The sequence below is a fragment of the Grampus griseus genome, assembly GCF_964374135.1.
Source record: "Grampus griseus genome assembly, chromosome: 3".
Taxonomy (NCBI): Eukaryota; Metazoa; Chordata; class Mammalia; order Artiodactyla; family Delphinidae; genus Grampus; species Grampus griseus.
Window position 1 is genome coordinate 13,966,124 of NC_139019.1, and position 16,696 is coordinate 13,982,819.

General features: G+C 43.9%; 1 protein-coding gene across 3 annotated transcripts in view; it reads right to left on the reverse strand.

Annotated features, from left to right (window-relative positions):
• RETREG1 (reticulophagy regulator 1) overlaps positions 1-16,696 on the reverse strand; it is a gene marked incomplete at its 5' end in the record, with an annotated part of 125,186 nt that overhangs the window by 37,564 nt on the left and 70,926 nt on the right. Inside the window, one exon of one of the 3 annotated variants that reach the window (XM_082650250.1) lies at positions 1,728-2,068. The exons of the other annotated variants lie outside the window; for them this stretch is intronic. Coding sequence (XP_082506376.1) covers positions 1,728-1,762 — 35 coding nt within the window. Of the gene's footprint in view, positions 1-1,727; positions 2,069-16,696 lie in introns of those variants that run through there. 3 annotated transcript variants of the gene reach the window in all.

Below are 16,696 nucleotides of genomic sequence, written 5' to 3' on the forward strand. Positions count from 1 at the left end.
AAAACATTCTTAGAAAAAAACTTTTGTTTGTTTAGTTTACATCATGAACTACTTGTTCAAAATGTTTATAATTATCCACAATTAATTATGATTTAATTTAACTGTGGGAATGTTCCATTTCATTAAGGCAACCCTTATGACACGTCTGCCAAGTCTCTCCCTTCAGTCTCTAAAATGATCAGGCCCCCTAGATACTTACTTCAGGTGTTAAAATGGTTTATAAATACTTTCCATTCACAAGTATTTATAAAAGTGCCTATTCTGTGCAAAATTCTATGCAGAGAGTTGGCGGGAATGCCATGATGGAAAGTGAAAAAGAGAAAGTCCTGCTTTCAGAAATGTTCAAATGTCATGAGGGGGAAACACACAATACTGGGAGATCACCCATCATCTCAAACCAAGACTGACATCTAAAATTCTCTGAAAGTGTTTTCTCAACTATTTAGTTAGTCCATGTCCTAGATCTAGGCACTTGTGTAAATGCCATCTTCAAGCACTTGATTTAATGTCTCATTTTATATAGAAAGTTCTTTCATTATTCAATTAAATGTGAACTTAACGTCCCCTTTGATGGATGGGGAAGGAATCTGGAAGAAAATGAAAACTAGAAAACTAAAGAGAAAGGTAGCTTTTAAGGACATGATTACAACTGATTATAGTCAACACACACACACGCACACAAACACACCATACAACCATGGCTGAAAAGGAATGCTTATACAAGGACAAAAAAATATTGTGGTATTCCTGTTCCTAGAGAGTTACCAGTTTCCACTTTCTTTGACAATAAAATTGGCAATAACCTCTTGTCCTTTTTTTTCTCTCCCGTTGCGGAGCACAGGCTCCAGACGCGCAGGCTCAGCGGCCATGGCTCACGGGCCCAGCCGCTCCGCAGCACGTGGGATCCTCCCGGACCAGGGCACGAACCCGCGTCCCCTGCATCGGCAGGAGGACTTCTCAACCACTGCGCCACCAGGGAAGCCCCCTCTTGTCCTTTTTTTAAACAACCTTCTTTCTACATCTTCATATCTGAATTTCAATGGCCCTAATTAGAATTCCAATGACACCGATTTATATAAATTTTGTTAACACAGCAATGGGGCTAGAAATGGAAACTTCCAATACGGACACAAGTTGTGCTCATATTAATAGAAATAACTTCCTGCTTCCTTTCCCATCTCTATCCCCCTTTCTTAGAGCCAGATATTAATAAAACATTAATACAGTTAATGTACTGCATATGGGGGCCCAATGATCACATTTTCAAAGATAAGATCTATGGTAAAAAAAAAGTATTGTAATACCAAAACGGGTATATTGGTCTAATTATTAACCTTTAGAAATGTTCAAGTCTTTAAAATGCAAACAATTTACAAAATGTTTACTAGCTTAGATTTCTAACAACTACCATCTGAAGTTAAAAATCAAACATCAAAAAACTCAAGTAGACTTTACAGGGTGTAGGAAGAAACACTTTTTGATAATTTCGGGCCGCCACTTCCTCACTCAAGAAAAACACTTATTGGCATATGTTTCTACGGGTATATTCAGTTCATTTTATGTCTCTCTCTTCACGCTAAAGAAAATTCTATTTCCTGGAATTAAGGGACTGCACTCCTTTTTAAATTTTAATTTCAACTACCTTTTAAATTAGTCACAGTAGTTTTTAGAAAGATAACCAGCAAATGAAATAGACTCAAGAAAAAGTAAATGTGGATCATAATTACCTTTTGCCTGATCCAAAGTCCTCACCTTCAGGCATTTCTGCCCTTTGAAAACAATAACAAAGTGGAGAAGGCTGCAGCACTTTTGTGCTACGATAGCTTCTTCTCCACGCTAACAATGACTACCAGGCGGGGAAAACCCCAGTAGTCAAGTTCTTTTCTTTTTGGAGTAAAGCACTCCTCCCCTACCCAGAAAGTAGGTGTTTACAAACTTCCGAAGCCCCGGCCTGCCTTGAATGAAGCTAGGAGCCGGGTTATTATGACTGTCCCCTGCTAAAAATAAATAGGTCACCTCTTACTCCCAGGACCGTGACAGACAGCTGGGAGCAAGCGCTGCTCAGTTGCCCCGCTTGTTCGCTCCAGGCCTGTGAGGAGGTGTCACCACCCAGCTATTAACCTTTACTGGGATGACCTCACCTAAGCCAGCCTACCCTTTCTATTTCCTGCTTTCTCCCGGCATGACAAGGCACCCCTGAAGGGCGGCGAGCTTGAAACTTCAGCCTGGGCTATCAGGTCTCCAACTCACAGGAGGGGCTGGAGGGTGGAGAGCAAAGTGGGCAGGACCGCGAGAGCTGAGAGGTTTGTTTGTTCTGGAAATGCTTAGCCACTCAGCAAAAAGATCCCTTACTCACACAAGAAGGGGGAAAATGCCAACAAACAATTGTGTTAGAAAATCTTCCTTTGGGTCATCTAGATGTCTCCACTCTGAAGTGAGCACACAGATATGAGTCCATGTGTTCCTCTGGGCGACACGGTTTCTTCCGAGGGACTTCCCTCTGTCATCAGCGACCAGCCTGACATTGGAATGTGGCCGAGCTGTGGGCCTCAGATGTTCTGATAGCTTGGCCCGTCATTACGAATGAGTCATCAATCACCAGGTACCCTCATTCCCTGCAACTTCTAATAGCAGGATGAAAATCGCTTCACTTCTTGCTTTCAAAAAAGCTGGACGAAACATTACTGAGATCCCTTTAGGAATATAACCTGAAAACTTTGCAGAAAAACTTGAAATCTTTTTTTTTTTTTTCCTGATTGGGAAAGTCAAGTAAGGCTGTAAGCAAGATCTAATTATTAAGAAACAATATACTTTTCTTAGATACATGCACCCCAATGTTCATTGCAGTACTATTTACAATAGCCAGGACATGGAAGCAACTTAAATGTCCATCAAGAGATGAATGGATAAAGAAGATGTGGTACATATATACAATGGAATATTACTCAGCCATAAAAAAAGAACAAAATAATGCCATTTGCAGCGACTTGGATGGACCTAGAGATTGTCATACTGAGTGAAGTACGTCAGACAGAGAAAGACAAACGTCATATGATATTGCTTATATGTGGAATCTTAAAAAATGGTACAAATGAACTTATCTACAAAATAGAAATAGAGTCACAGATGTAGAAAACAAACTTATGGTTACCAAAGGGGAAAGGGGGGGGGAGGAGGGATAAATTGGGAGATTGGGATTGAAATATACACACTACTATATATAAAATAGATAACTAATAAGAACCTACTGTATAGCACAGGGAACTCTACTCAATACTCTGTAAAGACCTACATGGGAAAAGAATCTAAAAAAGAGTGGATATATGTATATGTATAACTGATTCACTTTGCCACACACCTGAAACTAACAGAACATTCCAAATCAACTATACTCCAATAAAAATTAAAAGTAATAAAAAATAAAAACATTAAAAAAAGAAACAATACTTTTTTAACATCTTTATTGCAGTATAATTGCTTTACAATGGTGTGTTAGTTTCTGCATTATAACAAAGTGAATCAGCTATGCATATACATATATCCCCTTATATCCTCCCTCTTGCGTCTCCCTCCCATTCCACCCCCTAGGTGGTCACAAAGCACCGAGCTGATCTCCCTGTGCTATGCGGCTGCTTCCCACTAGCTATCTATTTTACATTTGGTAGTGTATATATGTCCATGCCACTCTCTCACTTTGTCCCAGCTTACCCTTCCACTGTTCTTTTTAAAATGTGTGCTCCATTGTCACAAGATTAGTAATAGCTAATCCTAGCAATATCTCTATATTCAATATACTTTACATTTATATGTGTTAAAGTGATTTCTGGAGCATTAAAAAATTGAAGAGTCTAAACAAATATTATCTTTCTCTGAGGCACTGTTAGCTATTTTGTAGCACATGCCTGTCGCAATTCGCGACAATTCTTTAATATTCCACACAAGAGCTAAAGTTCTAGACTTCAAAGTCTAAGAGTAAGTTGCTGCAGATACTCAAACATGTAACTCAAATACTGTTGACCTTGAAAGAAAACAGTCATAAGCAGAGTTCTGAAGATCAGGGTGTGCCCGAGACTCTCAGAGGATTGGAGCAATGTGCTGTCTTGTTAGAAATTCCAGGCCTAATGGAGTGAAAAGTTGAGACGCTGAAAATATTATCCATGAGAATATTTTACCACCTTTATTTCACTTGACCAACAACAATGCTAATTCTATGATCTAATTCTCAGTTCTAACAATCCTATCCCACTAATTTTACCTTTTTTGTTCTTTTAAGCTTCTCTTATACTACTTCTTGAATATCTGAGTACCGCTGTTGTTGAACTTAGCTGCTGATGACTACAGACCAGACTACTGTATCCCTGAAACCTGCCTCTCAATTTTAAAGGACAATTAACTGATCGGTGTGAGAGATGAATTACCCATTACTACCATAAAATATTTCCTTTAAAAATACTTCCTTTAGGGCTTCCCTGGTGGCGCAGTGGTTGAGAGTCCGCCTGTCGATGCAGGGGACGTGGGTTTGTGTCCCGGTCAGGGATGATCCCACATGCCGCGGAGCGGCTGGGCCCGTGAGCCATGGCCGCTGAGCCTGCGCGTCTGGAGCCTGTGCTCCGCAACGGGAGAGGCCACAACAGTGAGAGGCCCGCGTACCGCAAAAAAAACCCAAAAAACTTCCTTTAAGCACGTCTTCATGCATTTTAAAATTACTTGCTCCAACCATAAATTCCCCTTTAGATATGTTTGTGTTAACTTCTGAAATTCCCAAGGACAAGGAGGGAAAACAGGATGGCACAGATCACAAAAGCCAGGTGTAGGACACAGTGGGTGGCTTCCTCGCTCCAGTGACACCTTCGGTCCGGCGGGGGGTTTAGGGTGCCAAGGGTTCCCTCATCATCCCTGACCACTGGGCATCCCAAGTTTAAGGACTCACGGAATAGAGCCGTGGGAAAGACCCTGAGGGCCACGAAAGCCATCCAAGATTTTCAGACGCTGAAACGGGGGCCCAGCAAAGGTAGGTGACCTGCTGGGGACAGAGCCAGGAACAGCCTCCAGTGCAGGAGCGGAGGGCTCTTTTCATCCCTCCAGCCGAACCGAGAGCAGAACCCACTCGTTCTGGCCAAAGTGCACACATACGGCCAGACACGTACGCGGTTTACGTTCTCTTACACCCATACTCTTTCAAGCTTTGTATGCATTTAATTTTAGTAGCATACTTTAAGTGAACATTTCTATTTTCTCTTGCAGTTTTAATTAGTATTATGGCCTAAGAAGATAACTGCCATTTCAAAGCTAAATGTCCACTTCTCTTAATGCCCTTTTTTCTCTTCCCACAATCGTCGGCCTAAGAGTTTTGTTTATTTCCATCTCTCCTACGGCAGCGGTGACTGAGGCTCTGGAACTTTCAGAGACAAGACGAGGGACCCTCCCTCTATTGCAGGTTACAGGGCAATATTAGCATGAATGGCTAAGAAATGCGTGGGGTTCGTTAGTGGAGAGAAAATTATTAAGAGGGGTAGGTTAACTCCTTGACCTAACAGAATTCTTGCTGAAGTTAGGCCAGGGTGATCAGCTATTACCTAGGGGATGGTGAGACATGAGGGATTTGGTTAGATATTAAGGGTGATCAAATATCAAGGGCGGAGGATTCTCGATAAACTGACTTGACAAATTTCTTGCTAAAACTGGGTTCCTGAGGGCATACCCAAGGGCAGGGCCTAGGTGGAAATGAGCTCTCAGAGGAGCCTGACTAGTTTGGTCAAAGAGAGAGTCTTTGTCACCTCCTAAGAACAAGGCACATTTTAATTTTTTTTAAACTAGCACCCAGTGTTACAAACTGTATGGCCCCTTCAGAGGGTCACTGTCTGGTATGGCAGCCCCCAGCAGCACCTGGTTATTGAGCACTTAAAATGTGGCTAGTTGGGAATTTTAGGATGGAATAGGAAAAAAGACTGTAAAATATCTCATTACCAATTTTTATATTGATAACATGTTGAAATAATAATATTTGGGATACAATGGTTAAACAAAATGTATTATTAAACTTAATTTCACTTCTTTCTGTTTACTTTTTCTAAACATGGCTGCTAGAAATATACAATTATATATGTAGCCTGCATTCTGTTTCCACTGGCCTGTATAGCTCTAGAGCTTCAATTTTCTACTTTTCTGCCGAAACTGGCCTAAATTTGACATAAAACAGAAGTTCCTTTGAGAGCTCACTGGCTAACACAATCTTACCAATTGTTTCAAAAACATTTCCAGAATCACTTTTAGTCAGAAGGGAAAGGGGTACAAATTACAGAAGGCAATTAACAGGACAGTTAATGGATACCGAGAAGAGTCCATTGAGTATCTTCTCCCTCCATATCTTGGCCTCCGCTTTTCTCCATCCAAAACCCTCTTCCACCCTTGCTTCCCTTTGGCCTCCGAAGACAAGAGCCCATAAGTAATTTCTTCAAGGCCAGGCTGCATCCCAAGTTCTTGATTCCCTTCCCTCCTCTCATCTCTGGTTTAAACCACCAGGTATCCCAGCCTGTTCTTGCCAGTTCCTGGCCTCCCAAATTCTACCTTTTCCCTCAGCCCACAAACATATGCAGGCCTTTTCCAGAAACCCCACCACTGACCATACATGTTCTTCTAGTCCCAAACCTCTGTCTGACCTTTACAGCCCAAGGTCCTAACCAGGGGTCTACGTTCAACTCACTCCTCGCCGATTACAGCCTACCTTCTGCCCCTACCACGGCCCTGACAATGCTCTTCAAATGCAGCTGATGTCTACTTTCCATCTAATCTGCCCTGACCTCGTGGGGCCCTACGTGGCTGCCCGCTTCCCTTTATCTTGACACTGTCTCCACCCTGGGCTCCAAGACTCCACTTTCTGTGCCCAGCCCCACTCCTCTCAGCTGTCCTTCTTGGTCTATCTAAGTGTCTCTCTTCAGTCTTAACTGACTCTTCAGTCTTAAGCGTTGGTGATCTCTAAGCGTTGGTGTTTCAGGCCTTCCCAAACCTGAAACAACACAGAGTAGTGGGTCCCAACCTCAGCTACTCTCTACTTCCACTGGTCTGGGATGGGTCATGAACTTGCTTCCAATATGCTGCTCGTGGGCCGGTGTGCGGGGGGACCACTCTTTGAGAGCACAGTCCTGGCGTTCCAACATTGACCACCTTCCTTTTCATGCTATACAATCTCTCTAGGAAATCTCTCTATTCCCAGAATGTTAACTCTGACCTCCACGCCCAAATCTGTATTGCTACACTCTCACTATCTGTATTGTCACACACTCTCCAGAATTCCAAACCTATACAGACAGTGCCCGACTTACAACTTTTCCACATTATGATGGTGTGAAAGTGATACACATTCAGTAGAAACCGCCCTTGGGATTTTGAATTTTGATCTTTTCCTGGGCAAGATGCGGTGCGACACTCTCTCGTGATGCTGGCCAGTGGCAGCGAGCCTCAGCTCCTGGTCAGCCCTGTGATGACAAGAATCAATAATCCACACACTTACGACCACTCTGTACCCAGGCAGCCATTCTGTTCTTCACTTTCAGTACAGTGTTCAATACATTACATGAGACAGTCCACACTTTATTATAAAATAGGCTTCGTGTTAGATGATGCTGCCCGCTTGTAGGCTCACAGAAGTGTTCTGAGCATGTTTAAGGTAGGCTTGGCTAACCTGTGATGTTCAGTAGCGTAGGTGTATTAAATGCATTTTTGACTTAATGACATTTTCAACTTATATTGGGTTTATCGGGATGTAACCCCATTGTAAGTCGAGGCGGCTCTGTATTTCTGTCACCCACTAGCTGTGGTGCACCAGAGCTGCCTCTGACTGAAAACTCTTACCACCTCTTTCCACTCCACGTTCAGTGCTGTGAAGGAGCTAGTCTGCAACCAGCCACAGCATGAAAATTGGCAAATGCTACAAGTCAGCTGCTATCCCGTACTCACCCCGAGCCAGCTGTTAAAAATGTACCCATACAACACTGAATACTAGACATCTTAACCTGTGTTAAATTAATTAAATAGGGAGGGCATTAGATGGAGGTGGTTCTAATTCCTTCGAAGCCAACATAAGCAAACCAAAACCTAAGCCTACAAATGCCTCAAGGTTCAGAAACCGAAACATAAGGACAACCAACCACAAGCATCCAACCAGGGTTTCCCAAATAAGGGCAACTGCTCGGGCTACAGCCAATCAGATGAGTTCCTTGCTTTGCTTCCGCATCTTCTCTATGAAAGTCTCATCCCGGACATCCCTGGTGGCACAGTGGTTAAGAATCCACCTGCCAATGCAGGGGACATGGGTTTGAGCCCCGGTCCGGGAAGATCCCACATGCCGCGGAGCAACTAAGCCCGTGTGCCACAACTACTGAGTCTGTGCTCTAGAGCCCACGAGCCACAACTACTGAGCCCACGTGCCACAACTACTGAAGCCTGCCTAGAGCCCGTGCTCTGCAACAACAGAAGCCACCGCAGTGAGAAGCCCGCGCACCGCAACGAAGAGTAGCCCCCGCTCGTCGCAGCTAGAGAAAGCCCGGGCGCAGCAACGAAGACCCAATGCAGCCAAAAATAAATTTAAAAAAATAAATAAATAAAAAAGTCTCGTCCCCAGCTCCTGTCAATGGAGCATCCTGACCACTTCTGGTTGGTGCCACAAGTTTCAGATTGATTTTTGCTCAAATAAACTCTTAAAATTTTTAATATGCCTCAGTTTCTCTTTTAATACCTGGAAGTCCCAAAAGCATCTCCAAAAACGAGCCCAAAGAGGATCCACCAACTCTCAGTAACCTGCTCTCCCTTATCCTTTCCTATTTCTTCTCTTCATTTTCTTTCTTTGGAAAAATAATTCTCCATATCATTCTCAATCCCATTTTTCTGAAGCATTTTCTTCAATGAATTTAGCAACATCTCAATGTATCTTCACTACTTGCTGACATGTCAGCTATGGGAACCCCTCCCTCCTTCCCACTAGGAGATACGCAGGGACCTTCTCTTCTTGTTCATTATTGTTTCCCAACAATACTACAAAGCATGGTAGAGCCAGCTCCTAGAACAGCACACACCATATTATTTTAGGGTGATACTAGTAGTCAATATTAGTTACATCAGTAAAGTGAAAAAAGGTTCCAAATGGCCAACTGAGGCAAAAACATGGGAATTATATTCGTTCTTCCCTCTCGCTCACCAGCCAGAGAAGATTCTCACCAAGTGCCATCAACCCTAACACCCTGAGCTGTACTTGTAACCACCCTTGAGACTGTGCCTTCTGTGATTACTGTCTTCAATCAGTCCAGCATCACCTGTTGCCTAGGCTAGGGGCCACCAAATACTTGTGATAAAGCACCCCTAGCAGGACACACTGCCTAAACACACTGTGCGTTTATACATTATATGCACATATATTTTCAATGTACAAATATGACCTGTAAATACTGTATGTGCTTCATAAATCATATGCAAAATAAAAACATGTAGAGATAAAATAAATGTAAGCATTCTTTGTAATTGCAAAAAAACCAAAACAATCCCTACCAACAAGGGATTAATTAAATTATGGTGCCACGAAATCCTATGCTAAAAAGGATGAGATTATTATGAAAATCTTTCCATAATATGGTCAACTTTAAAGAGAGACTAGAAAACAAAATGTATAATATCCCATTGATGTAAAAATATACATTTACATATTGATGAAAATACCTCAACAAAGATATGGATGAAGAAAGGGAAACCAGGAGGACAAGGGGAAGGGGGGAGGGGAGGGAGAGGAGAGAAAGGAAAAGTGTTTCAAAGGACCTACACTGAGGTATTGATTGTGGTTTTCTTTTCTGGCTTAAGAAAACAATGAATAGTTTCTATTTTATTATTTTTGCCTGTCTGTATTTTCAATTTTTCAGCAACAAATACAAATTGCTCTTTTGGTATGCAAAGAAAATGTTCTTAAAATATGAAAAAGAAAAAAGGTTACTTTTAAATGCAAGGGGAAAATTTTTTCTGGGGTTTCCTGTCACTAAGGAAAAAAAAAATCTCTATTCTTTCATTTGGGTCTTCAGGATTTTTCCCTCAAACCAGACCAGGAAGAGCTCCTACCTTCAAGGATTTGAAAAAGACGTGTTGGTTGAAAGAATGAGAGAAAGAAACCAGAAGCAAGCCCTCCCTCCACCCACTGACTCGAGAGGATAAGAATTCCCCTTCTCCACTTTTTTCATATCCCACTGAAGACTTCCGGTGTTGCCAATACAGAATTTGTTTCCCATGAAAATTCAGAGTATATACTATGCACTTTGCAAAAGTGGAATAAGGGTATAAATTAGTATCAAAGCCAGTGTATTTCTGGAGCAAAGTGGAGAAGGACATCTTTTTTTCCTTAGATTAAAAATAAAAGGTTCAAATGATTATATATGTAAATGATGTGAATGATGCCATTCGGTAGAGACGATGTGATGAATAATCATGATGTGCTACGCTGAGAGAGATGGTCCCTCTCTCTTGCTTTCTGGTTGGTGGAATCATATTGAGACTTGTCCTAGATTGGTGGCTTTCCAAGCAATAAAAACTTATTTTTCCTAAATGCTATGTTATGACAAACCTCAGTATATAAAAGACACAACAACCCAAAAGACTTATTCAGGTTTAGATGGGAGCAGGGCACTGAGAAGTGGCCTCAGTCCTGCACAAAGGCAGCCCTTGAATCGGATCCTTGGAAGCCCAGAGCTGCACAAGTTACAGTTGGAAAACTGTGACCGGGATCATCTGGATGGCTAGGAAGAAAAAATGGGAATTTTTTTTCTCAGTCTCTTCTCTAATAATTAGAACAGAAGCAACCCAGTTATTCTCTTTATCCTTTTATCTTTTTTAAGCTTAGAGTTACGAAGTGTTTTCCTCAAATTTCTTTTCATCCAAACATAGCTGGCACTCTACAACCAACGCACAGAGCTTCTGAAGTCCCATCCTCTAGCTTTCTGGTCAACCTTCTCCTTCCTTTTGCTGGAGGTACCACCGTAGACACCCTACTTCCCAGCCTGGGACAGTCCCCAGTTTCACCTCTTGTCCTGGTATACTTAATAACAGACCCCTTTCACTCTCATCAGTATACCTGTTTAGGTCATCAATTGTAAGATAACCCAACATATTACCATGTTTTTCCCCCTATTTGTCAGAACTTCCATTTTGCTAATGTGAGCTAGATTGTTGTTTTGATTATCACATAATTTGTTATGGTCTCAGCAGGGAGCCCCAACTGGAGCCAGATCGGTGCCACAGACCATTCAGTTTCGCCAGGGAGTGCCTCTCACACCCTTCCAGTCCGGTCCATGCTGCACCCGTTGTCTGACCTGTCGTCTTGGATCGAACCGTGTCCCTTCCTAAAGTAGATATTGTTGGAGCGAAGCTGTCTGGAAAGTGTGGTTTGGACACTTGTGGGTGCAGGTGCCCCAAGGATGCTGAAGAAGCCAGCATCCAGGAGTGGAAAGATCAAAACATGGGAGAAGAGTCAGCAAACGTCCAAAGGGGAGGAGAGGGGAAAGGAGTGGAGAGAAACTGCGGGGCAGGGAGGCCGGCAGGGAGCACCATGAAAGACTCAACAGCCTCCAAGAGGTGGACCCTGTACCAGCTGCGTCTTTGTCATGCTGATCTCTGTGGCGTATATTTGATGTCCTAACATTTAAATAAAATATTTTTCTTTATTGAAGTCGAGTTGATTTACAATGTTGTGTTACTTTCAGGTGTACGGCAAAGTGATTCAGTTATACATATACGTGACAAGAAGATTGAATACAGTTCCCTGTGCTATACAGTAGGTCCTTGTTTCGCAGCGGGAAGGAGCACAGGAGTAGCCTCGGGAAACCAGGAGAGGAAGAAGAGGCTGTCGGGCAACTGTTTAAGGAAGCGAGGAGAAAAGGACTCCAGGAAACCCGCAGGTGCCGGGACCTCCTGAGTCACACCAGCGTGCATCACTGGCCTGGTTTGCGTGTGTGTCCCCTGTGTTTACCCATCTCACTGCGCTGAACAGGGTCTCTACAAACTCTTGTCTGTGACCCCCTCTCTGAGGACCTGTTGGTCACCAGGGACTAGTTTCATTCCCACTTAACTGCCTCATGCCTTCTCTCCTTAGAAAACTGTGGATGTGCTTCTGTATCAAGAGGGGTTCTTTCTCTCTTTCTCTCTTCTCCCTCCCATCCTTCCCAAACCCCTCCCCCCCCAAAAAAAAGGTCTACAAAACTGCAGGAGTAGAGAGACTGGTAGAAATCAAATTCCCAACGGTGCCAAACGTCGCTATTGGTTCAAGCTTCCCTCCACAGAATAATCCTGAAGAAGAAGAATCTTGTTTCTGAATAATCTTGCTTGCTTGGTTATTGAAAGCTCTCTTTTAAGGCTCTATGTGTACTTCAGGGGTGAAGGTCCTTGACAGAGAATCTTTGGTTCCAAGAAAGTCAGAACAAATAGCCACAGGAGAGAAAGAACTCTGGCAGGTCCCACTGCTCTCAGTGAGCAGAAAGAAATGGAACATTTCTAAGGCCACAATTCATAGAGACAGAGGTCTTTGTGTCCGGTAGAGACGGGAGTGGTTCCAACAAGAGCGGCACACAGCTCAAACCAAACCTTATCTCTTGCACTTAAAACTACAATGCAAAACAGAGGGCAATTGCAACTTATGTTTAAGGATTACACAATACTTTTGTTATCTGTTAATCTTCCTTATCAGGTGTTGCTTACGTCAGTATTAAAAAGTATTTTTCATTCCTTAAATAGCACCTGATAAAATGCTTCTTGGCTATACATTTACCCAGGATTTTGTGGAGAAGCCAAACTGAAATGGAGACTGTCCAGCTCCACAGCCTCGTAATAGTTAATCATTATTAGCTTTGAGGGTACCAGAAAGCCTCTTTCCAGTCCCATTTGGCCATGCATCATCTGACACCCTTGTGGCCTTGGCTGGATGAGTTCCACCTGCTGACCCGGCCTTGGGTAGGGATGAGAGATCTCAGACACTGAAAGGGCCGCCCCCTCCCAGGCAACGGTGTTTCCGGGAAAGTGCTCCAGAGCTTGCTAATATCCGACAGCCTCCAGGCATTTCTGAAAAGGAACCAGCCTCTTTAGAAGCATTTGCTACGGGAAAAGCTGGGCGTCTGCTGGCCTGGATCGGTGGGAAAGAAGAAAGCCTTCACTTTCTTCACTTCAGAGACCTGTAACTGCTTCTTGCAGCCGGGCAGCTGCCTCCAGTGGCGTGGTGGGCCAGCATCTCCATACCGCCTCGACCACTGTCTGACTGTCTGATAATAAACCCAGCCTCTCAGAAACGTGGTGTGTCTCCTGCAGGCCACCTCAAGGTTCCAAATAAGATACGGGTAGCAATCTGAAGGTGACCATGAGTCAGTTCATTTCTAGCAGGCATGAGTAAAACCCTTTCAATGACTAGCAAAAAGCAATGAGCTTTCTCCAAAATTTATCAGCAGCTCATGCAACTCAATAACAAAAAAACAAACAACCCAATCCAAAAAATGGGCAGAAGACTTAAAGAGACATTTCTCCAAAGAAGACATACAGACTGCCAACAAACACATGAAAGAATGCTCAACATCATTAATCATTAGAGAAATGCAAATCAAAACTGCAATGAGATATCATCTCACACCAGTCAGAATGGCCATCATCAAAAAATCTAGAAACAATAAATGCTGGAGAGGGTGTGGAGAAAAGGGAACACTCTTGCACTGCTGGTGGGAATGTGAATTGGTACAGCCACTATGGAGAAGAGTATGGAGGTTCCTTAAAAAACTACAAATAGAATTACCATATGACCCAGCAATCCCACTACTGGGCATATACCCTGAGAAAACCATAATTCAAAAAGAGTCATGTACCAAAATGTTCTTTGCAGCTCTATTTACAACAGCCCAGAGATGGAAACAACCTAAGTGTCCATCATCGGATGAATGGATAAAGAAGATGTGGCACATATATACAATGGAATATTACTCAGCCATAAAAAGAGACGAAATTGAGCTATTTGTAATGAGGTGGATGGACCTAGAGTCTGTCATACAGAGTGAAGTAAGTCAGAAAGAGGAAGACAAATACCGTATGCTAACACATATATATGGAATTTAAGAAAAAAAATGTCATGAAGAACCTAGGGGTAAGACAGGAATAAAGACACAGACCTACTAGAGAATGGACTTGAGGATATGGGGAGGGGGAAGGGTAAGCTGTGACAAAGTGAGAGAGTGGCATGGACATATATACACTACCATATGTAAAATAGATAGCTAGTGGGAAACAGCCGCATAGCACAGGGAGATCAGCTCGGTGCTTTGTGACCGCCTGGAGGGGTGGGATAAGGAGGGTGGGAGGGAGGGAGACGCAAGAGGGAGGGGATATGGGGACATATGTATATGTATAGCTGATTCACTTTGTTATAAAGCAGAAACTAACACACCATTGTAAAGCAATTATACTCCAATAAAGAATTTAAAAAAAAAAATACAGAGTGAAACAAATCTGAAATGTGACCCTTGAAGAGCCTTAATCGAGAAACTGGGCACTGAGACGGGGTTAACCTGTGATCTCCTGCCTCCCCAATAACCCCTCAGGAGGGGCTTCCTCGGGCACCCAGCACCTCTCTCCTATAAGCTTAACAATCTTGTCTTCTCGTAATAAACTTTTTATTTGGCAATGATTTGAGATTTACAGAAGAGTTGCAAAGACAGTACACAGAGCTCCTGTATACCCCTCACTTAGTTTCCCCCGGGGTTAACATCTTTCGTTACCACGGCACATCTGTCAAAACTAAAAGCCAACATTGGTAGATTACTATGAACTAAACTCCAGACTTTGTAGTTACTTTCACTAACATCCTTTTCCTCTTCCAGGATCCCATCCCGGGCATCGTGGTGCTTTCAGTCGTGACACCTCCCTAGTCTCCGTGGTCTGTGAGAGTTGCTCCGTCTCCCCTTGGTTTCCTACCTTGACAGTTTTGAGGCATATTCTGTAGATATCAGGTGGAATGCCCTCCGTTTGGATTTGATATTTTTCTCACGATTAGACTGAGGTTACAGGTTTGGGGGAAGACAACCATGGAGGAGAATGGCCCTTCTCATCACACCCAGGGTTCCCTGAGACCCACATGGCTCCTCCCTGGTGATGGTCACTTGATGACTTGGATTCCTAGTGTTGGCCAGGTTTCTCCATGGCAAAGTTATTCCTTTTCCCTTTCCATACTCTAGTCTTTGAAAGCAAATCTAAGTCCAACCCTCATTCTGGGCAGGGCGGAGGGGGGGGGAAATGGTGGTGCCCAGGGACACAGGTCCACCTGCTGAATGCAGGGGTTGCAACTTATATTACTCAGAATTCTTCTGTCAGGAAGCCTTGTCTCTCCTCCTTCCCTCAGTGACTTATCTATTCAATCATTTACATCAATAAGGACTTCTGTGGACTCGTAAGGACTTAGGCTTTGGGTTATAATCCAGTGCTATATGATTGATTTTGTTGCCCAGATTGTTCCAGCCACTAACTCTGCCCACCCTGCCCTCTTCCACGACCCCTCCTCCAGCCCCTTAAGACCCCTGGAGAGGCCGCCTCTCTGCTGCACCTGGCTGGCTCCACTCTCCAGCCGACCTCGGGGTTAACCACAGTGTGCCCAGGCCCCAAGATGACCTCGCTTCCTTTCCACCTGGTGCCAGCACCTGCCACGGCGCGACACCAGGACTAACCTGGAAGTCAGAGGCGGGCTGACGTGGGAGCAAAGGCCTGTGCTCCACCCGCATGCGTCCGGTTCCAGGGACATGGGAGAGACGGGGCGCTGCGTGTGCCCCGCCCCTTGGGGTGCCACAGGCCGTGAGCAGTGTCCAAGGAGGTGAGCCGTCTGCACACCAGTGTGTTCTTACGAAAGCAAGACCACCTGCCATCTTTTTCCTTACTCTGATAAAATTTCCAGGTTTGAAACCAAGTTCCAATTTCCTTTCCATGTGTGCCATGCGTCCTGCCGTTTCATGTTTCCTTCCTGTTCTGAGCACAGAGGAAGCGCACAGTTTAAAAATGGAAACGAGACTTGGCTACTTCACCTGCACCCACTTTTAGCATCAAACCATGGCAATGTCATACACACAGTTCATCATAAGTTTTCACGGTGGATTCACGCCGCCAGACGCCGCTTTCGGTCTGCTTATTTATAACCAATGGGAATTTTTATATCAAACTTGACTTTACATTTTTTAATTGAAATTATAAGCTGTACTGAAAACTGGAGAGGGCCGTGACAGTTGAAGACCCCCCTCCCCCCGATCCAGCTTCTGTGCTCATCGTGAGCAGTAAAAATTTAAACACTGCCTCATTCCAAAGTCAGTGAAGAACAAGGGACGGGCTGCGTCAGGAGCTGTAACAGAGGCCAGGAAACAACACGTGTGTCCATACCAGCTGCAGACAGGTGTGCGGGAGGGGACACCATGCTTACACGTGTCTCCCAGAGTGAGCGGGTCCCCTTCTCTTCCCATCAAAGTGCCACTGCTTTCATGGAAGGGGGTCACAGTGAGCCTCCCCCACAACGAGAAACAGCTGTTCCCAGGGTCTTTCCAATGACATGGAATTACAAACTCTAAAGGCAAAACCGAGGCGCCTCTTGGGGGTGTCGCCCTGAGAAGTAGGCTTCATTGGATGCGTGTCCGCAGGCCCCCGAACGGGCAGGTTCCTT